We start from the raw sequence: 20,376 nt of genomic DNA, 5'->3' as shown, positions 1-20,376 counted from the left end.
TGGCCTTCCCTAAAAGATAGGCAGCCACGCACCGGCATTCCCTCTGCCTTCCATCAGCATTACGTTTATAATAAAAAAGTCAATTACAGCAGTGAGAGATCTTACAATACCACATCTGCCCCAGATCGCACATGAAATAATAGGTCTAAATCCACGTCACACTCTTAAAATTGCACTTGCGAAGCTGATGTTGTTTGACGTGCACCCCGTCTGGTTTTAGGAGATGTGAATAAGTCTTCAAAGGTTAAAGAGCCTGGAGTTAGCCACTTTGAAAAAAGTTCAGAGACTCCACAGCAAGTCTGTGAAACACACCACACTTCAGTCTATGTAAGTGTTTCACTCCCCCCTCTGAACATAAAGGGTTAGCTGAAGTCTCACCCTTTCCATTAATGACTGGTCTGTTATAATTAACCCTTGCACGGTATATAGGAATCCTGGAGGAAAGGTTTGTGACAGTGAATATATCACAGCCACGCTGGAAGCCCCATCCTCTCTGAAAGGGATTTCAGGAAATGAAGGCCATACAGTTTTTATGACGCAGCAACTTAACAGAGCATGACAATTAGTAGACTTGCACCCAGGGGTAATAATTGTAAGGCAATTACCTAACCATCTTTGTTTTCTTTCCGCCAGTACAGTTATTTAGCTCACCGTTTTCCTTTGTGAATATTTGTTATAATACAGCAACAGAACCAGTGGACATTTAAACCTTTCCTTTTGGTGGAATTAATTTGAGGGTACCTTACACAACTGTTTCTGTTCATTCGTAAAAGTGCACAACACTCACTTTTCTGAGGCGCTCGTTGAACCGTACTTAGTTACCAGTGCCCCATGGCAGGGTACAAAAACAATTATGTATGCGTCTACGAGTTACTAAAATCATAAACTGATGATGGTCGGTCAGTCCTGTAAAATAACACTCCGTCAGCCGTCCGAATTTCTGAGGCGTGCCGGGTCACAAATAAATCTTAACTGAAATAAACGACTCGGGCGCATGGCATGCGCTCCAAAAGAATTTGATCAAAGAGGACTTTTTGCCCCTGCACCTTCTGAGGTGTCTTATTTGTTTGCTCCCCTCACGCCTGCTGGGCTGGTTAGACCTTCATAATGCTTAGACACCTAGGAAACCCCGATTTGGTGTTTTCCTGCCCCACCACAACATAAAATCACCCAACATCACTGATCCTTCTAGCACCACAGGTTTTCACCCTAGATGCTTACCACATTTTCTCTTAAATTCAGCAGATATGCTTATTTGCCACGAAAGACAAATGCACACCATTCAAAGAGATTTCCTCTACCATAACGTTGCTGTGTGCAAGTACTCTCTGAGACCATGCTATCCTCAAAAGACAATCTTCTCCTCTGTTTAATTTCTTTCTTGCTCTGTCTGCCGCCGCATACTTACTAGTCCCTTTCTACACTCTTCTCATGCCTGACCGCCAGTGTGTTTCATTTGTAACAAATTACCTTCCTCATTTTTAGCAGCGCCAGTTAGACACTGTCTAAATTGTAATCACTTAAGTGATAACTAAGACTCCAAGCCAACCTCTTCCCAAAAACATATCCATGAAGCACAGTGTTTGATCATATTGCACGTAGCCATGTTCCCAGTAGGAAATTGTCTTCCGGCTGATATGTACTCCAGAGCGAACTTCGAAGAGGGTAGGTAGGAAAAGGTAGACAGCAGAGAGAGAGAGGCAGAGGTAAAGAGGGGTGAGCCGTGAGGTCAGATACCAAGAGAGAGAGATGCTGGAGCAAGAAATGGGTGAGGAGAGAAGGATAGATATATATTGAAAGACAGGGTGCTCAGGGAGGGATAGCAGGTAAAGCGAAAGTTAAGACAATCAGAGTTAGAGGTAGATTGGGGTGTGGGGGTTAGAGAGAAAAATAGAAGCAAGTAAGAGAGAGAAAGAATACTGAGGACTCTGCTATTCTGCTCCCAAAGAGGGCGTTGCACGTCTGTGATTGTTCAACAACTTTGAGCGATGTTTGTAATTTTTAGGATTGACGACAAGTTTGTGGTGAAAATGTATTCTATTTTGCTGCATAGAAAACATATTTCTCTAGTGTGGCCTGCAACAAAACTCTAGTCCAAATTATCTATAATACTTTAGGCCTTGGATTCTGTTGTAATCCACTTGCATGTGCTAGATGTAGAATGTAGAATGCTATGACTGTATGAATTGTCAGGAGTCATTGGGACTTTGGATGTGCTGGGGTTGTGAGCTGGATCTGTTGGTGGTTGCTCGGAGTAAAGCCTTCGGCTGGACTTCTCATGTTTATGCCTTTTATTAGATTCCTACTCCCGAATGGCATTGCATTGAAGTTTATTTTTCAAATCTGTAAGTTTAATGTGTTAAATAAGTCTCCACAGGTGCTCACACCCGAACAGAGATGTAAAGTTATCCCTTACCACACCTAATAGTAGCTACAATGCACAGCTGTTGCAGGAAGCTCAACAAAGAATCTTCTACCAGCACAGCATCTCTGGGATAGGCTTGGGAATCGGGATAGCTTGCAGTTGTTTCACTCTTACCATTAAACACATAGGCCTGGCCTACATGCTGTCTGCAAGATGCCATTGAGGCCTTGCTTAACCCAAGACACAGGTCTGCTTTTCCTATCTGGGTAAGTGAGTTTTCCCATTTCAAGGGAGGCCAACTCACCTCTCCAGCCCATTCCTGAGATTGCCTGAAGGTAAAGTTCCAACCATACCGAATGTGACGGCAGGAGTAGGGTCCCTATTAGCAGTGCCAGTTGAAGATGTGGGTGGAGCTAACAGAGTACGTGGGTGGAGCTAGTAGAGGGAGTGGGTGGAGCCAGATAAAAGTAGGTGTGGCCTTCAACAAACATTTTAGCACCTGCACTTCATATTTTACAAATTAAGCACTGGATACAAGTGGATATACTCTAGGCCTATACTGGTCAGAGGCAATAAGAGAGACAGTAGGAGAGTCAGAAGGACAGTGAGAGGTCACTAAAATGGTGGACGAAAAACGTTGGTAGAAGAGGCACGTCCTATAGAGATAATGGCGGGGGAGCGTGAAGGTCCGAGTCCGAACGTTCAGAAAGAGGGCTAGCATAGCCAGCAGGTCCAGGGGGGGACAGGCAGTCCGCAGCAAAGGTTAACTCAGTAACTCATGGGCTGAAGGAAAAGTGAGTGTTAAGGGAGCTATACGAGGGTCACTGTATGCAAAGACTGAATAGCCACATATAGAACAGACGTGGGATAGCTATCCAGAAAATTATTATGAAACATTCATTTTGAAGGCTCCTCCATGAAGCAGAGCGGCTCAAAACCACCTTGATGGGGACTAAGGTAGGTGGTATCCAAACGGTTATGGTAGCGGACCAGCGAAAAGCCAAAAAAGACTAAGGAGAAAAGCAAATACACAATCTTGCATGGGCAGTGCCAGGAGCGGAAGTATATTTGATAGTGGAAATGGAATTAGTCACTGGGGGCATGAACAGTAGATTACAGTCTCATCAACAGAACAGTTCAAGTAAACAGGCATGTTCGGGGCATTTGAGAGGCAGTTCACCAGTTTGAGGGAATTATCCAAGACCTAGTGCTGGTGTTACATAATAGCAAATGTCTAAATTAGAGGTTTTCTCCACCGATCTGCTAGAAATCAAAATGGGGTTTCACTATTGGACAAAAACTACTGCACCATCTCGGTTCCAAATGGGTACTAGCCCAAAGAGGACGCCAACTCAGACACCACTTGTATACGCACACTTCAAACGTGCATCTGCTATTGGGAACCATCAATGTTGAGTCCATGGCAATAGCATTTCCTAAATGCCCAATTCGCATTTAGGAAATGCTTTGTACATGTGCTTTGGGAATCGAAATAGGTCATCCCTATTTGGGTTTCCTAAATCACGGTTGCAATCTGTGATTTCTACCAGGCAGAAATTGCAACACATTTTTGGCCTTTGTACCTATGAGAAGTATGTTTTGCATTTTTTAATGGGCCGAAATTGCAATCCGGCCCGTTAAGAATTGCAAAAAGCTTTCGTATATCTGGCCCATAGTAAATAAAAGGTCATTTGTTTTGTCAGGCTTTAGTATAGGCATTTTGCTACAATGTATTGTATAGACAATGTAATATTGACATTTCCATGCAGATCTATGCTGGGGGTTTTATGTATTTCATAGTCCCTCTGAGGTTGTAAAAAAATTTACTTTTAAGGTTACTGTAATGGTTTTAACATTATGTGTGCGGCATTTTCATACCAAAGACTGAAGAAATAGGTTTACAAAATATGGAACAGGTCCCCAACTGCAGTGCAGATTGGATATTTATGGGAATTTAAAATGAGGCAGTTGGGAAATATTTACAACCAGAAGATCAAGTTTTTCTTAATGACCGGCCACAACTTTGAGGCAAAAATATGGACTACCAGAACATTGTGAAGGTAAGAATATACAGGTAAGTATAAGTTTATTATCCTTAACTTCACATACATGCCCCATGACAATATTTATGCCAAAGTAAATATGTGCGGGGTTAGGAACAGTAAAGTATAGGTTTACTATGATGATAATACTTTTATTTGATTTGCTAAAATCATAAAAAGGATGGGGCTTACCACCATAATATAAACAACATAACTCAAATCCAGAAAATGAAAATATTGCAATAAAACATTTTTTTATAGTTGTGACCCTGGCGTGGTATGGTACCAAAGTCCAACAGTTTATTATAAGCAGCGATGTAAACCTGTCCATGCCTTCTATTACAAGTCAAGTGCTAGTGCTGACAGGGGATGGGGAGATCTGCGTAGTGTTTTGCCTGGCTGCGAATTACCTTCTTTCCATATTCTAAGTCACTAAGGCTTTCTATCCCGGAATGTGTACTGGTATGAGCGTATCTATGCCTCCTGTTTCAAAAGTAAGGCTTGTCATAGAAAAGAGCTTTGAAAGAAGGGGAGGGCAAAAAATATCTAAAAAGGACTCGGGCTGGCTGCTTTGTGCCCTTCTTTCCAAATTCCTATTTCGGCGTTTCTTTCTTTTCTAGCTCTTGTGCTGCTAGTGACAAGAATTTGATAGTCTTACAAGACAGTTGGACTGAGGAACCACTGAGGAATTTTATGACAGCTGCTCTGCAGGTCCTGATTTGAGTTTCTCTTAAGATTGGCCTTAAGAGTGACTTCCTTAAATTATAGAATACCGGGCAGATGCATAACCACAGAGGCGGCAGTCCAGGAATGGCCAAGTCTGTAACCATTTTGGGGTAAGATCTTTGTTTGAAAAAGACCCCAATCTCTGTAAAGTCAATTTCCGCTTGTAGTGGATTCTGAAGCATTCTTGCAAGTAGGATTGTGGCTTCATTTGTTTGTAAGTTGGCATCACTACCCATGCATGACTTTTACAGGCCAGTGGCTTTATCAGTTTGTAGCAATCATTTTTTGGTTGGTGATTTTTTGGAAAACAGGATATGCCACGGGTGTTTGCCAGGCTTCCTCGAGATTTAGCGATAAAAGTTCTTGTTTAAAAATTTGGCATATAGAGTTAATGTGCCTTGATTGTTTTTCAACCTCCTCCCAGCAGTGGTGTGCTAGCGTGTTGTCTTTGGCTGCCCTCATTTTCCAGTAATATTTAACCAGAACTCCATGTCTGGCCTGTATCTGGTTAGTTAGTCCATATTCCAGACGTGTCTGCGCCCGAGAGATATGACGCAGGATTAAAAACAGTTTTTTAAATAATCTGGACTGGGCTAGATTTAGCATTGGGGAGTCCTTGGTGTTCAGCATTTCTGAGCCGTATGTTATTGCTGGCAAACATTTTGCAGCCACTACCTTTAGGAGGTGGTTTGTTGAACTGCCACTTAGGCTCTTCTGTAAAGTTTTGAAAGCAAGTAATAATTGTTTGATTTTTGCTTGACAGTGTTCTAGATGTTGTTTGTGACTTAAATGGCGATCTAGAAGAACCCCCAGGTATTTACATACATTCATCTGCAGTAAGAAGCTGGAATGTATCCTCCTAATGAGTTTGGGGCGTTTTATATGAGTACTGGAAAAATATAAGACATTAGATTTTTTTAGATTAGTTATCGGTTGTTCATTCAAGATGTATAGTGCTAGTTGTGAAATCAGGCACTGCAATCCAAGTGGAGTTTGAAAGAGTAGCACAATATCATCCGCATATTGCTGGCTTGCTATGGCTGTCTTTCCCAATTTAGGAGGGTCTCCCTGGAAGAGACTACGGTTGCTCTCTAAATCGGCAGTGTAGATGTTAAAAAGGCAGGGTGCCAGAAGGCATCCTTGCTTTAACCCGTTTATTGTCAGACATATCTTGGTTAGACTCCGGCCATCACCTTTTTTTAATCTGAAACCAAGTTTGCGTTTACTATATTTTATGCATATCATTAAGGCACATATATGTAGAGTTAAGAATTGTAAATCTATACTTAACTAAATATGCGGCCAAATCTTTATTTCACTCAGTCAATCAGTCAATCAATCAATCAATTAGGATTTGTAGACCGTGGCTGCTTCACCCATGAAGGTCTTGAGGCGCAGGCCAAGTAGTAGTTTAGCTTCTTCCTATGTCCCAAATTTGAACTAGTATTGAAGTTAAGCTTAATGAGCTATTATGTCTAGCGGTTTATTATTTTATCCTTTAAAAATACAGCTGCTCCTCTTTATTCTGTATGGCAACCCATTATATATTTACTTTTGTGCTACACTAACACAAGAACCCCACCTGGGGGCCAAATTGTGGAGGGTCTACAGCAATTATTTTTTTTAAACCAATGCGGTCTCCTGTGATTGTTTCTTTTTATGGACCTCCTGTGCGGGTCAGGTCCTTAGGGGATTAACACATATATATTTGAGGGCTGATTTCGGTCCCAGGGAACACATCCCACGGCGCCCGGTCTTTAAAATAAACTGGGAGGGGGGCATGCAGCCCTCCTCCCAGGCCAATTTCGGCCTTGGGGACCTCCTCCCCCAGTCGTTGTTGAAAAGGGGGTGGAGGCACGCAACCCTGCCTACCTCCCCAGGACGATTTTGACCTGGGACCCCGGCACAATTTCAAAATGAGGCGGGATGTTCGGCCCCTCTCAGACATATTAATGGCCCTGGGGGCCCCAGGGCCGGCTCCTGCTATGTTTCAGGGAGCTCACCTGGGACATAGCATTTCTGGGCAGGGAAACCTGTGTCTGCTTTCCCATGGCGGGAGCAATTCCAAAGCTCCTGCCAAATGAGAATCAACACTAATTCCCCTCCCAGTGGGTGGGAGCAAAAAATGCTCCCGTCTACTGGAGCGGACTTTTTATTGGTTTCCAAGTCACACTGAAGAAGGCAAAGAAACAGATGAAAAAATGGCCGCCGCCACAGGGAGCATCAATTTGAGTTGCTCCCTACGGGTGGGAGCTATGCCATCTCCTGTTGGAGGCAGCGAACTGGCTAGGGCTTCAGAGGCCTTGGGGCTCCCCCATGCGAACCCAAAACGTTATTGTGGTAGGTGCCCTGGATGGGCACCCACCGTTTGTTGGCCAGGCCCTTGAAGATGGGATCCCTGGAACCAAAGTCGGCCGAGGGAGGGGCACATGCCCGCCTCCTCCACATTTTTGTGGGCCAAGGGGATTGGGTTCCCGGGGCTGAAATTGGCCCGGGGAGGGTGCAGGGTGCCCCCCTTCCCATTAAATATAGTGAGGACCCATGGGGATGGGGTGCCCAGGCACAAAGGCAGCTTGGGGAGGGGGCTCACGAGTTGGGTGCCTTTAGGGGGTGGGCTGCATGCAGGATTTGGCTGCAGGGTGTGGCCGCAGTCCTAGTGTTGTGGCCATAGCCCTACTGTCATGCCACTAGCCCTACCTCCAGCTGAGCAAGGCTGATGAGATGTCTTCAGTGTTGTCAGAAATGATGTCATATCTTCAGTGATTTGATATGTGAGATCATAAGCAGTGCATGGGGGGCATGAGTGCTAGTTAGCCCTTCAAACTGTAACTGGTGAATTTCTTTGTTTTTAGTTCAAAACGTTAAGGTTGTCACTGACATATTCACCTAACCATAACATTACTTTGAGTATATATACTGTCTAAGTACTGTTCTAAGAAATCAAGTACAGTGAACCTATACTTACTTATATATACTTGCCTCATTTCAGATAATTTTGCTACGATATTTTGGGCTGCAGACTCTGAACACCCAAAATTATACTGGTAGACCATGTTCTTGAGAACTAGGCCACAGATTTGATGTACCTAAAATGGCACCCATAGCCTGTGGTCTAATTGTCAATGTCACATGCTATGTGCCATCTTAGGTGTATTGCATCTGTTGCCTGAATTGGCTAAGATATACTAAAGTGTTAACACATTAAAGCTATTTTCTAAACATTTACTGAGCAGATTTACTCCAAACCAAAAGTACGCTTTCTGAGTTTCAAGTAAAGTTCGGTTTAAATCTGTTCAACAGTTTGGCTGTAGGTTTTAGCAACATTTCCCTTGAGAGCTAAAACAGGAACCACAACTCCAACCCCAGACCTTAACTTTTTTCCTCTGCATGGAACTGCACAATATTTGGTGTGCAGGACCTTACCTGACTACACTAAGCGAGTATCAAATGTAATGCTTATTAACCAAGGAGGACCAAACCAATATATTTCTTTACAAAGGAAAGAGAGCTGACTATAACTACACAGTGGGGTAAGTGCCAGCTTATGCTCAGGAGACAGCATATCCTCACAAATCAATATCCTTCCAAATGTTTCATCAACTACTGTCCACCTGACACAATGCACTGTTGTGATGAAATTAGAACTGCACTGAATTCCATGTAGCCTTCTAGATACTGTTGCCCTGGTGCTGTCAAAATGCAAAAGAAACTGCATCTCACAAAATGTAGTATACTTAGGGATTTGAAAGAATTTTAGAACTATGCAGAAAGAAGTAGCCAATAAGACCCACTGCTGGAAAGGGAAGCACCTGCTTGTAGCCCAGGAGCACATGCAATTCCAGTTAATTAACTATGAATAGTGCTAGCAAAGCTAGTGTTGTAAAAGCAATATTTTCAGTTTTTCTTTCAGACTTTGCATCATAGTGAATGAATACTCTGACAGTAGAGTACTTGTTTCCTGATCAAAGTAACTGCATTATTGCCACCCTTACTGCAGCTGAATGGCTGCAGGGCTCACCTCTGCAGCCTGTGCGAACCAGTGGCAGCTGGTGACTTTCTTTTTAAAAGTGGTGAGGCATAAAAGTCACCTTCAACTGTCACAGAGTGAGCAAAGTGAGTACCAACAATGGAACTAACGGGGCTTCAGGCTAAAGGAAATTGTCTCCACATTCACTAAGCAGGCAAATGTACACAGATGGGATGTATATTAGCATAGTCCCAAAACATGACACTGAAGGCAAATTGTAATTGCTATATTAAACAAAAGGCTAAATGTCATCCATGGTTTGCTTAAGTTGTCATAATTTACCCAGACACCATGCAAAGAATAATGTCCTTTTAATTGCATATTCATTGCATTCCAGTTTAGCAATGGAAAGTATGCCATACACTGGTAGAGACACAGGACAACTGTTTCAGCGTTCGTCCATACTGTAGTACACCACAAGCTGGTGTAATTATAAAAAAAGCAGTGCATTTCAAATCTCAAACCCATAGATCAATACCACATGTAACTAGAAATATATTGCCACATGCTTATCGTTTAAAACACATGCAGAAAGGCACTCCTAGTACCTAAATTAAATCACCTTCAAATCTCTCTTCAAAATTGCGCACTTTTTTTTATATTTCTCTTGACACAAAGCATATCAGGTAAAGAAATAACTCCTGAAAGTAGGCCAGCTATAAACATTTTGTAATTGGTGCTGCTAGTTATCCTTGCTTTGTTTAGCTCAACATATATTTATTTTCTATGATGCAAATGGTGAAAAATGTAAACATGTTGAGAAGGCAAGGTGCCCGTTTCACATGCTGCTTTTTTTTCTTAAAGGGCAGTCCAACACAGCTTGTGCTTAATTGCAGCACGTGCACCCATTTCAAATTGAACTCACCTTTTCAACCTAAAAAAATAACACCACTGGCTGAGCAGTTGTTTGATATGGCGGAAACAGGAGTCTTACCTGTCTGCAGTGTGTTCCCTTATCGAAGGGTTAGATGAAAGTCAAACAAAACCTGCACATTGTTGGGGGCTACCAGTTCACACACAGCTATGCTGTCAGCACAGACTTCTTCTGTAGTCTGTGTCTTCGAGCATTCTGCCAGAGTTCCCAACTCTGCGCTTTCCGACACTTCTGTTCCTGGGTTTGGCAGTGTGCAAAAGTGCCAATGCCGACGTAGCTCTTATGATATTTACTATTTTGCATACCATGAGAGCTATGCTGGGATTGGATGGACAAGGCAACACATCGCCCCACTGAGGACACCAAGGGCTGTGATAGCTGGCCCAGCCTCCCTGCCTTCTAGACAGAATGGATTTTGACTGAAAAGCCATGTAGGGGTGGCCTAGTTTATTTAGTTATTTTATTTTAAAGGTTTATATAGCGCTGGCTAGACCCGGAGGCATCAGAGTGCTTTACATGAGCATCAGATCATAGTTACAGGTTACATCGTTACAAAGGTTACACACTTATTAGAGCATGGCAACATAGTTACTTGTAAGGTCAAGATAAACAATAAGCACAAATACGTAAGGGGAAAAGCAGGCTAGGGGAAAGATTCAGGGAATGGTGGAAGGAGACTGGCCAATCTATCATGCATACTTTAAGTACAGAGAGCTGCAGCTCTCCATGGCAACAGCCACACCCCCTCATTTCGTGATGGCACAATACAATTGCAGCCCAGCCTGCCTCAGTACGAAGCCTCACAAAACGTGAGGTCTATATGCACCAAACATTAGATTTATAAGCTGAAACTTGTATATCTATTTTTCCACGGTAGGTTGCGGATGAAAGCAGTGGGTCAACACCCTTCTGTCCTTTAAAAGGAGTCTCTGCTGGTGATAACTCTTCGTTCGTTCACTTTGACCTTGTTCTAGCTTGGTGCAAATTCAAGGCTTATGGCTGGCTGCATTCATTTCTTTTACCCACAACCAACATCACATTCCTTTCCAGTGATCATTGCCTACTTAGGTATTGTAAACTGCACTGGAAGATATTGTGTTTTCCTGGAGCAATAAGTGCTGGTATCATGTACTTAAGTATTCATTGTTTTCTTAGATTCCAGATTCATGTTAGCTCTGTTTAGTTAACAAGTTCTGTCCTTGTCATTTTCTTTGTCTCTCCCTATTCTGGGCCCTGCACTGTTTGCAGTCTCATCTGACCTTAGTGTTACACTTCTCTGTTTAGTGTTAGTTTGGATTCTTCCCGTCTAATTAGGTTTCTTGCTTGTTTTTATCTGGTGCTACCTTTTTATTTCTCTGAACTGTTTTATTGTAGTAGTTAGAGATGTCAGTGTTACCTCCACCCATAGCAGCTGAGGCACATCTCGGTACCAGTATTATCTCTTTTCCTTACGGTATCACCAGCATGCTGGACATGGATGTTTGCTTTCTGCATGACGCAGTAGAGCATATCCTGCCGTAACATGCTTGCCTGGTACCCAATAAAGCCCAGTTTCACCACCTGCTAAAGGACAGAACGATGTTTTGCTTACTACATTACATTAACATATTTTCCTCAGTACTCAGATTGTTTGGACAGCAGGAAAACAATAAATGATGGCAATCTAATATGGTTGTCTTCTTCTAAAGAACTGTAAGATCTAGGGGACAATGTAATGATGACTATTATAACACTAGGAGACCGATTCACAAAGGCATATTGGAGTACGTGAAGAATTTAGCAGTATTCTTTTGTATGCATTTGTGAATTCACCCCAAAACAGAAAAAATTGGAATATCCATGGAATATTTACATTCATAAAGAAGAAAAAGAAAGGACTGTGCCCTCTTTGCACTTTTACTAAAAGGGAGTTGGGTGTTGTGGGACTGATTTACAACGGAATGCAAGAGTAAGTAAAGGAGCATTCCTATAGTACCACTTCCCGTACTCAAACATTTTTGATAGTCGGTCACATCACGACAAAATATGAAATTAATTAAATGTTAAAATTTGACATGGAGTGGCAATTGTGGTATGTTTAAGAAATTGGATCACAATCAAACTGGGAGAATTGTACCTACGGTTGCCGGCTCTACCTTTTCAGTCAATGTAGCTCGGTTCTAGAACAAACTACCTCTCGATCTAAAGGCAAATTAGTGATATCCCTCATTCACACGAGCTCTTAAAATCGTCCTGTTTCTTCCATCAGGCTATGGAAGCTACGTATTGCCCTTTTCTCTTTAATGATGATTCCGCCCTCTAGATCTCCAAAACACTAGACTATGATTCATAAGTCTAAGATTTTTTTAAACCGAAATGGAGACTACGCAGAGGGTCAAATACAAGAGGCAGGAGACTTAAAGCTGCTAAATACAACTGGTATGAAATAGATAGGTAGAAGGCTGGAGGCATAGGTGTAAGATCTGCCACCAGACTAAACATTAGCAAGCAATGTTAATATGATTAAAAACACTGAATGCAATTCCAGGTGAACTCCAGGTAAGCATTTGAAATGGAAGCATATCACACCCTACTTTTGGGAGTTAAGACATTAAAATAATTCTAATTTTCACTTGGAGCATTTTCAGGGGAATATATCATAGAAAAGAATCCTCGCATTCTTTGTAAACAGAGATTTGCATGTATGTCACATAACTAGGGTAGAAGGCAGAACTAAGTCTGGCCTCTCTGGTATCCGCTACTCCCTACTTCTCTGTATTTGCCTTATGTTCGAGATCACTAAGGCTATTACAAAGCTTACCTCATGGGCTTGAGATGTACAAAGATCCGAAACTAAGAGGAAGAGGATGACACAGCTTGCCTTTCTCAGTATGGGGTAAAGTATGTATCAAAGCAAGACACTTAGTTGTGTAGAGAGCATTTAGAGCAAGCCGGAGACAACAACTTTACAAGAGAACAGAATAGCAGCATTGTTAGCAGGCTCTCCGTAGGGATTGGAAAATTTAGAAAGGTATTTTACTGTCCTTGAGCAGGAAGGAGTCTGCCGCTGGGAAGAGGCGAAGGTATCACCTGGGCAGCTTTTTATAATCTATTGATTTAGTGGCAAGCAGTGCAGAACAGCCGTGAGATTTCATCTGCAAAATTCTGGTCCCGATTGTTTTGAAGTAGACGGTAAGAATGTGGAAAGAGATCAGGAGTGGCACAGCAGCAATGCTAGGAAGCCCGTGCGTAGGCATGCAAGACTGAGAGAACGTGAAGCAAGAGGTGCAGTACAGAACCAAAGCAGACACATTCCAAATGTCTAGGTGCTCTACACTCAGCCCCTTAACAAGATACCAGGGTGCGAGTCACCCCAGGTTCTATGTTAAGATCTTACTGAAACAAACACATTCTGACCCTCATACCCAACTCTCTGCTCATGATCACAGGATGATTCTCTGAACACATACGTTCAGAGTTCTGAGAGTTGATGAATCTCAGTTGGGGAACAACTTGACGACCACCGCTGCAAGCACTGGGGCAGTCTCCTTTCATCAACCATATTATCTGAGGGAAGAATAGCAGCAATAGAATATAAGATAAGACTAGAAGGAGAATAAAAAAGTCTAATCTGCACTGAATTGAATGGAAACAATAGTCATAAACCCCATACAAAGCTAGTAAAAGTTTTTTTAGATCCGCTTTACATCATGAATTACATTCTTTACAGTAAAACATCTCTTTACCTCATCAGACTTTTCTTTTTTTGCATCAGTGGGTGCAGAACAGGTGAAGTCTGTTGATAAGGCAGAAACCAGATCCTCCTCACCGAGTGGCTGCTGCATATTATAGAACAGAAAACAAAGAGCATTAATTCCAGGCAAGGCTAGGCAGAACCAATGGCGCTAAATCATTATGTTGGCAAAGCGCACACACTATTCAAAAACTGAGATAAACTTCAAAGGCAGAGTAATATATCAAGCAAGGACAAAGCAATACCTCAAATCGGGTCTTTAATTTCAGTGTAACATGCAAAAAAACAACATGCACAATGAATTGTGTCTTACCGCATAAATACAACCCTATGGAACTTCACTATTGTGCAAACTAAAGCATCATGGAGAAAACGTAGTAGAATACTTATTGGCTAACCTATTATTATAAAAAACATAATATTACCTTACCAACGGCAGCATGTATCATGCATTTACCATTACTATTCATAATCCCACGGATAGCGAATATGAAATCCTAAATTAATATGAACCACTCTCTATAAACTCTCCACCCACTACTTTCCATTTGTTTTATTTATTTGCGGATTCTTTTGATAAAATGCCCAGCTGAAGATGTTCAAACATAGTCATAAAAAGCAGCATTCATTGACCTAGGTTAGATAAACTGATTGATAAATAACTTAATACTCTTGATCTCTGGTGTTGGTCTTTATTCATAAATATAGTCCACGAGTGATTATGGTTTATGTGGAATAGGTCACGCCCTATTGATGAAATTATGGGTTTACAAAATGCAAAGCTTTCAATGGTCTATGAAAGATGAAGACTGCAGCTCTTACAAGCAGGTTTGCTAGCTTTGTGTCATACTACAGCATAGCAGTCAAAATGTAGACATACAGAAATACTGTGACTATAATATGTATTCCCTAAATATTGTCTTGGTAGAGCTAATAATAGAAAATCTACATTCAGCTTGACAATATTTGGGTAGCTTATATTATAGTCCTAAAGTATCTGTTGGTCGATATTATCGACTAAGATGTGATATGCACCCTTCCTTACCAGGCCATACGCACCAGCTTAACGAAGGCAGGCTACAATTTACCTGCATCAGCTGGGAAACCTACCTGGCATTTGGAAAAGGTAAAATGTGTTCAACACCAGTGATATTTTGTGAAGGTACTACAAAAGTGACAAACCTCGCATGACTGTAAACTCTACTGACTCCGTTCTTGTATCGTCCGGCGTCTCACTAAGTTTATTTCTGATACTAGATATGGCATACTATTTCAGTAGTTTAGAAAATACGCAGACATAGCATTAGGAATCCCACTCATTACGCTTACCTATGAGAATAGGTATTGCATGCTATTTCAGTATTTTTCTAGTCTTCGGTCGATTATGCATTATGCCAAGCATTATTAGTCTTCAGCATTCCACTACACGGAAAATATGGCAACTTTTCCAAAATTATGTAAAGTATATAATCAAATTAAATAATGTTGCTGTAGTTTATGCGGTCATATTTGTAAAATAAATATCCTTTTCCATTCTGACATGAAAGCATGTTTTATTTATTTATTATTTTTTTTTTTTACACAAAACTTATTTTGGAACAAGCAGATCTTTCTTTACACTATTTCAAGGGCAGGTCTCTTCATATAGTGTTGAAAATGGTTCCATGTCACTGGAATATTTCTACTGCTTTCCCCTGTTTCAACCAAACAGTTTAGGTGTGGATCGGAGGTGGTGCTGAACTGTGGTGGAATCTGTGCAGGTTTGGCAGCAATTATACAAAGCTGGCATACATCTCATTTCTCTTGCCTATTACTACCTAGTCTAAGCAACAAGTTATCATTCTACAGCTCAGGTTGCGTATTAACCATCTTCAAGAAGCACACTGAGGTCACTGCATGGCGGAGGCTGACTCATGGCAGCTGGTCCATCCGATAGACCTACCTCACTTGAGTCGCCATAAGCAGTGCATTAGCAGCGCTAGCCGATAATTGAAGAAATGGTGAAGCAAGGTAGGTTAGCGGTTTTGATTGAGCATCTTTGCCACACCATGCTACAACTGATGTTAGTTACTTTTCGAACATGCACTAGCTGTGTTTGGCTAAAAATCAAAAGATTTACTTCAATTTGGCCTGGATGAGCAGGCTTTACACGGGTGTATGGCGAGCTAACAAAGTCCATTGAGAATGCATCTGCAAGGTCAGCATCGCTCATGGTCTGCAAAAGTGACAAGAATTGAACTCATTCACATTCTCTGAGAAAAATAAATAAAGGAGTATAATTACATGCTTAAAAATCCACTGTCACTAGGATGATCCACACAATGCAATGTAGTACCACGAACATGTTTTGGGAGACATTTACACAACACGTTTTTCTCAGGCATTTTCTCTCTCAAAGCACACTTATCTTGTACAACCCCTGATAGCAGCCAAAGACCATAGAAGACTTGGACATTTCAAAATGGCATCTGGAGCAGACCGAGTGTTTTCTGTATAATCAGGAGAATTGATCCGTCTTGTTTCAGATTCTTTGCATGTTATTCTCAGCATATCCAAAAATGACTAACAAGGCTATTATTATGGCAAAATAGGATGCTCAGCCTTATACCACTGTTACAGAATAAAGAGACACGTTTTATGGAAAGGTCTACAGAAAAAGGGAAAGCACAGTGGGAGAGGGACTGTTCAAGAGACGGCCCATGAGTGGCTAAAATATTACATATCCCTTCAAAGAAGCCACACCTAAAGCAGCAGATTATCTTTACTCAGTTTCTACATTAGCAATAAATACTGATAATATGTATTGACAAGTGCAACTAGTTAATCATTCTGGTAAACCAACAACACACTCAATACAAACACACATACAATTCAAAGATGGGAATACATTTCAAGAAACAATTTGCAAAGAAAAAGTCATACATAAGAATGTTGTCTTTAATTTTTGGGATACATGCAAAAAGATACAAAATTAAACCAGTTGTACAAATTAAGAATCTGTGAGATACACAATGTAAACCGGGTTATCGTGGGGATAGTTTAGCAGAAATATTTTCATATACTCTATTGGACTGCAGAGAACCTCAGCCAGATCTGGATATAAACCTCTTCCCATCAGCTCCTACCCAATTGCTATCATGTTTCACTCGCTTGCTGATTCATTTGGAAGTATGTCCATATAAAGATGACAATGATGAGTGATTCACACATCCAGCTTTCACTTGGTATTGGCAAAACACAGAAATAAAACGTTGCATTCAGTAACATGGATAATATACAATGAGTAAAAAATATATCAAATATTTTGTGGTAATTATCTGTATTCATCAATCTAGCCTTTAAACAATTACATGTCATCCAATTTCTTTAGTATAACATACATTAGGTTTGTTTGATTTGAGGAGAGTTATGTCAGTGGGAGTCTCCCTGGTCCGAGACTATTCACTATCTATTAAAAAGACTATGTTTAAAATGCAAAACAAAATTTGTATATACCTATAAAAGATAAGGACTGCATGTTTTAAGAGCATAGATAGCTTGTTTGTTGTTCCATACTTGTGTCTGTACACCACCTTACAAAAGGTAGGCTACCATATTTTTGCATGTGCACAGAAATCTACGTGGAACATGGCAATGAGGACGACAAGTACTATAGAATTTCTTTCAAGCACCACAGTGTTCTACTGTTTTTGGCTTGAGGTCCTAGAAATGTTAAGTCTCCCACGACAGAAGAGTCTGCCGACTGTCCTTGAGCGTTAGGTGTCTCCCTTAGTTTACTTATGACAGCATACACGGCATACTAATTAAGTATTTTTTCTACTATGCCGTGGACAGTTGTTCATTATGGCATACACTACTAGTTTACAGCATTCCATTGTACACACAGTTGCAGTGATATTTAGTATCCCACATTTAAAATCTGACCTTTTCCAAGGTTTATGAAAGGTATTCAATCCAATTACAATAATACTATTGGTTGAGCGGCCATTGTGTGCAAAATAAATGTACTTCTGCATCCTGATTAGGCAGCATAGTTTTGGGAAAAGACACATTTTGGTAAAAGCAGCTTTCTTTAGACAAAGTCTGATGGTGGTTCCATGCCATTGTCATGTATCCATATCTATCTCCTGCTTCACAGGCTGCGGTGGGTGGTAGTGTACATGGCAGAAATTATACATAGAAAGAGGCATGCATTTCCTCACTTGCTTCTCCCATCACTAAATTCAGGGCAACAAGTTGTCTTCCTAATCTCAGGTTGTTGGGAGAACTCCCTTTCTGGAGTGAACTTGGTGGGGTTGGGGGGTTATTGGTTGACAGAGTATAAATCTGTTCAGCACAAAGGACAACAGACGTATCCCGTATGTGAAAATCTAGTCGACAAATGGATCAGAGGTGAAGCAATGCAGGTAAGTAGATTTGCCACACCATGCTATACTCATTGTTAATTATTCTTCAAACATGCAGTAGCTGTGTTTGGCTATAAACCGAGAGGATTACTTCAGTCTGGCCTGGAAGTTCAGTCTGCACGTCAGTGTACGGCAAGCTAAAAAAGTCCATTGAGAGTGCATCAGCAAGGTCAGCATCGCTCATGGCCTGCAAGAGTGATAAGAATGCAATGTATTCACATTTTCTGAGAAAGATAAAATAAAGACTGTAATAACACTCCTAAGAAAGCCACTGTCAGTAGACCATTGGCCCAATTCACAAAAGTAATCTGAGGCAAAATCCTAACTTTGCGACTTTCAGTATTCACAAAGGGCATTTAGGAGTAGTAAAGTCGGGATTTTGTCTCAGTTAAACTTAAGACCAAAACTTAAGTTTAACTGAGACAAAATTCTAACTTTACTACTCCTAAATGCCCTTTGTGAATACCGAAAGTCGTAAAGTTAGGGTTTTGTTTCAGATTACTTTTGTGAATTGAGCCCCAAGTCATTCAATGCAACATTCATATACAAATATGTTTTGGATGTCACTTTCAAGTCACATGTTTTCTGGGTGTTACCTATTATACAGCAAACTGATTTCAAATACATCTTGACATGATAACAGCCAGAGACTTAGACTTTGAAATTTCAAAATGGCAACTGTCAACTAGGGCAGGCTATATATACTTTCAGTAGCTCTTAATAACAAGAGGAGAATTGATCAGTCTTATTTCAAAGTCCACAAATTTGGCCTAAGATTAAGGTGCTCTCCACAACAATGATGTTATCATAGCAGAAGACTCTGGAAGATAACTTAGAAACAGAGCTTTTAAATAAAGAGACAGGTGAATGGAAAAGATCATAGAGAAAAAGGAAACAGCATAAAAAGTAGAGTGACAGACACAACTGGAAGTAGGTTATCCCATTAGTGGGTAAAATAATTCATTTCTCTTAAAGGGAGCCATCCACCTAAAACATCAAATTTCTTTACACATTTTCTTATTCACGAACACTTGCTAACCAATATGAATTTTCACATGTGATGATACTCACTAAATAATCATGCTGAAAATCACACACACAATGCAAACAAGGAGATGAAATTCAAAGACGGGATGAGACTTCAGGTAACACGTTGTGCAAAACAAAATCTGTACTTCGTAATGGTGTCTACAATCTCTGATAAACATGCAAAAACATCCAGCAGTGCATTAGTTGTACAAATATGATCCTATGATGTACAGCTACTGTGTAAACAAGTTAGTTCACGATAATCATTCCCTGTTACTCAATCAAACTACAAACTATCACATCTGCAGCACATATAATTTATTATAAGTGAGAAACCCCTATCTGATAAACCTTACTCACTGATTCAGATATCTTCTTATCAGCTGCCCCTCAGTCACTAGCCAATTTTATTCTATGATGGATTCATTTGGCGGTAGGCCCAGTAAACACGAGATTGGGGAGTGCTTCACGCAGCCATCTTTTCATTCCAATGCACAGTCTTGTGGTATGGGCAAAAGACAGGTATAACATCCTGTATCCATCCTCCATTGTTATCCACAATTATTGATAATATATTGAGTATCCTTAGGTAATGGTCCGACCTCGTTAATACGGTCCACAAACACAGACATTGTATTGGCTATAAGTTCTGTATATACAGAAAATATGGCTGAATGATGAATAGGTCACAGGGGGTCGGTATGATCAGAGTTTATTAACCATTAATAAGATTATTGAATAATGCAGCTCAAAGCCTATATTCATCATACTCGTAAAAAGGACACCGCTCTTCAGAACATGGCAAGCATGGTTGCTGTTCACTATCTGGAGATGGAAAGTATCTTATTGTAGATAGTCTACCATTTTCCTTTATCCTCAGAGAAACCTATGTGGTACTTAGTGAAGGGCACAACAACTATTGTAGGATACTTCCCAGCACCACCTAACTCGTGTGCCATTGCCTAGATGTCCTAGGAATGTGACAAGCCTCCCTTGAGTGTAATTGTAGCGAACTCAGCAATTCTAGTTTTAGGCACTTATCCATTTAGTTTGCTTACGAGAATATTTATTTCATTCTAATATTCATACAGGCAACATCAGTGATATTAATTTTCCCTCCAGAACATCTGTCAGTATTTAGGACGAGCCTACCTAAAGCTCCGCTGTCTAGTTG

The 20,376-nt window shown here is 40.9% G+C and overlaps 1 protein-coding gene across 28 annotated transcripts in view; it reads right to left on the bottom strand.

Annotated features, from left to right (window-relative positions):
• Positions 1–20,376, bottom strand: part of CAST (calpastatin) — a 641,814-nt gene that overhangs the window by 257,600 nt on the left and 363,838 nt on the right. For 12 of the 28 annotated variants that reach the window (XR_015309292.1, XR_015309294.1, XR_015309295.1 and 9 more), the window contains 2 exons: positions 15,887–15,982; positions 13,760–13,852 (listed from right to left, as the gene is read on the bottom strand). Coding sequence is in view for 24 of the 28 variants with exons in the window: in XM_086960937.1 (XP_086817063.1) it covers positions 13,760–13,852; positions 15,887–15,982 (189 nt within the window). In the remaining 4 variants the exon portion in view is untranslated. Of the gene's footprint in view, positions 1–13,759; positions 13,853–15,886; positions 15,983–18,264; positions 18,361–20,376 lie in introns of all 28 variants that reach the window. The other 16 variants (XM_086960931.1, XM_086960936.1, XM_086960943.1 and 13 more) reach the window with 2 other exon arrangements.

The sequence above is a fragment of the Lissotriton vulgaris genome, chromosome 3_1 (genome assembly GCF_964263255.1).
Source record: "Lissotriton vulgaris chromosome 3_1, aLisVul1.2, whole genome shotgun sequence".
Classification (NCBI taxonomy): Eukaryota; Metazoa; Chordata; class Amphibia; order Caudata; family Salamandridae; genus Lissotriton; species Lissotriton vulgaris.
Note: the sequence above shows the minus strand (reverse complement) of the source record. Positions and strands in the feature narration are given on the sequence as shown.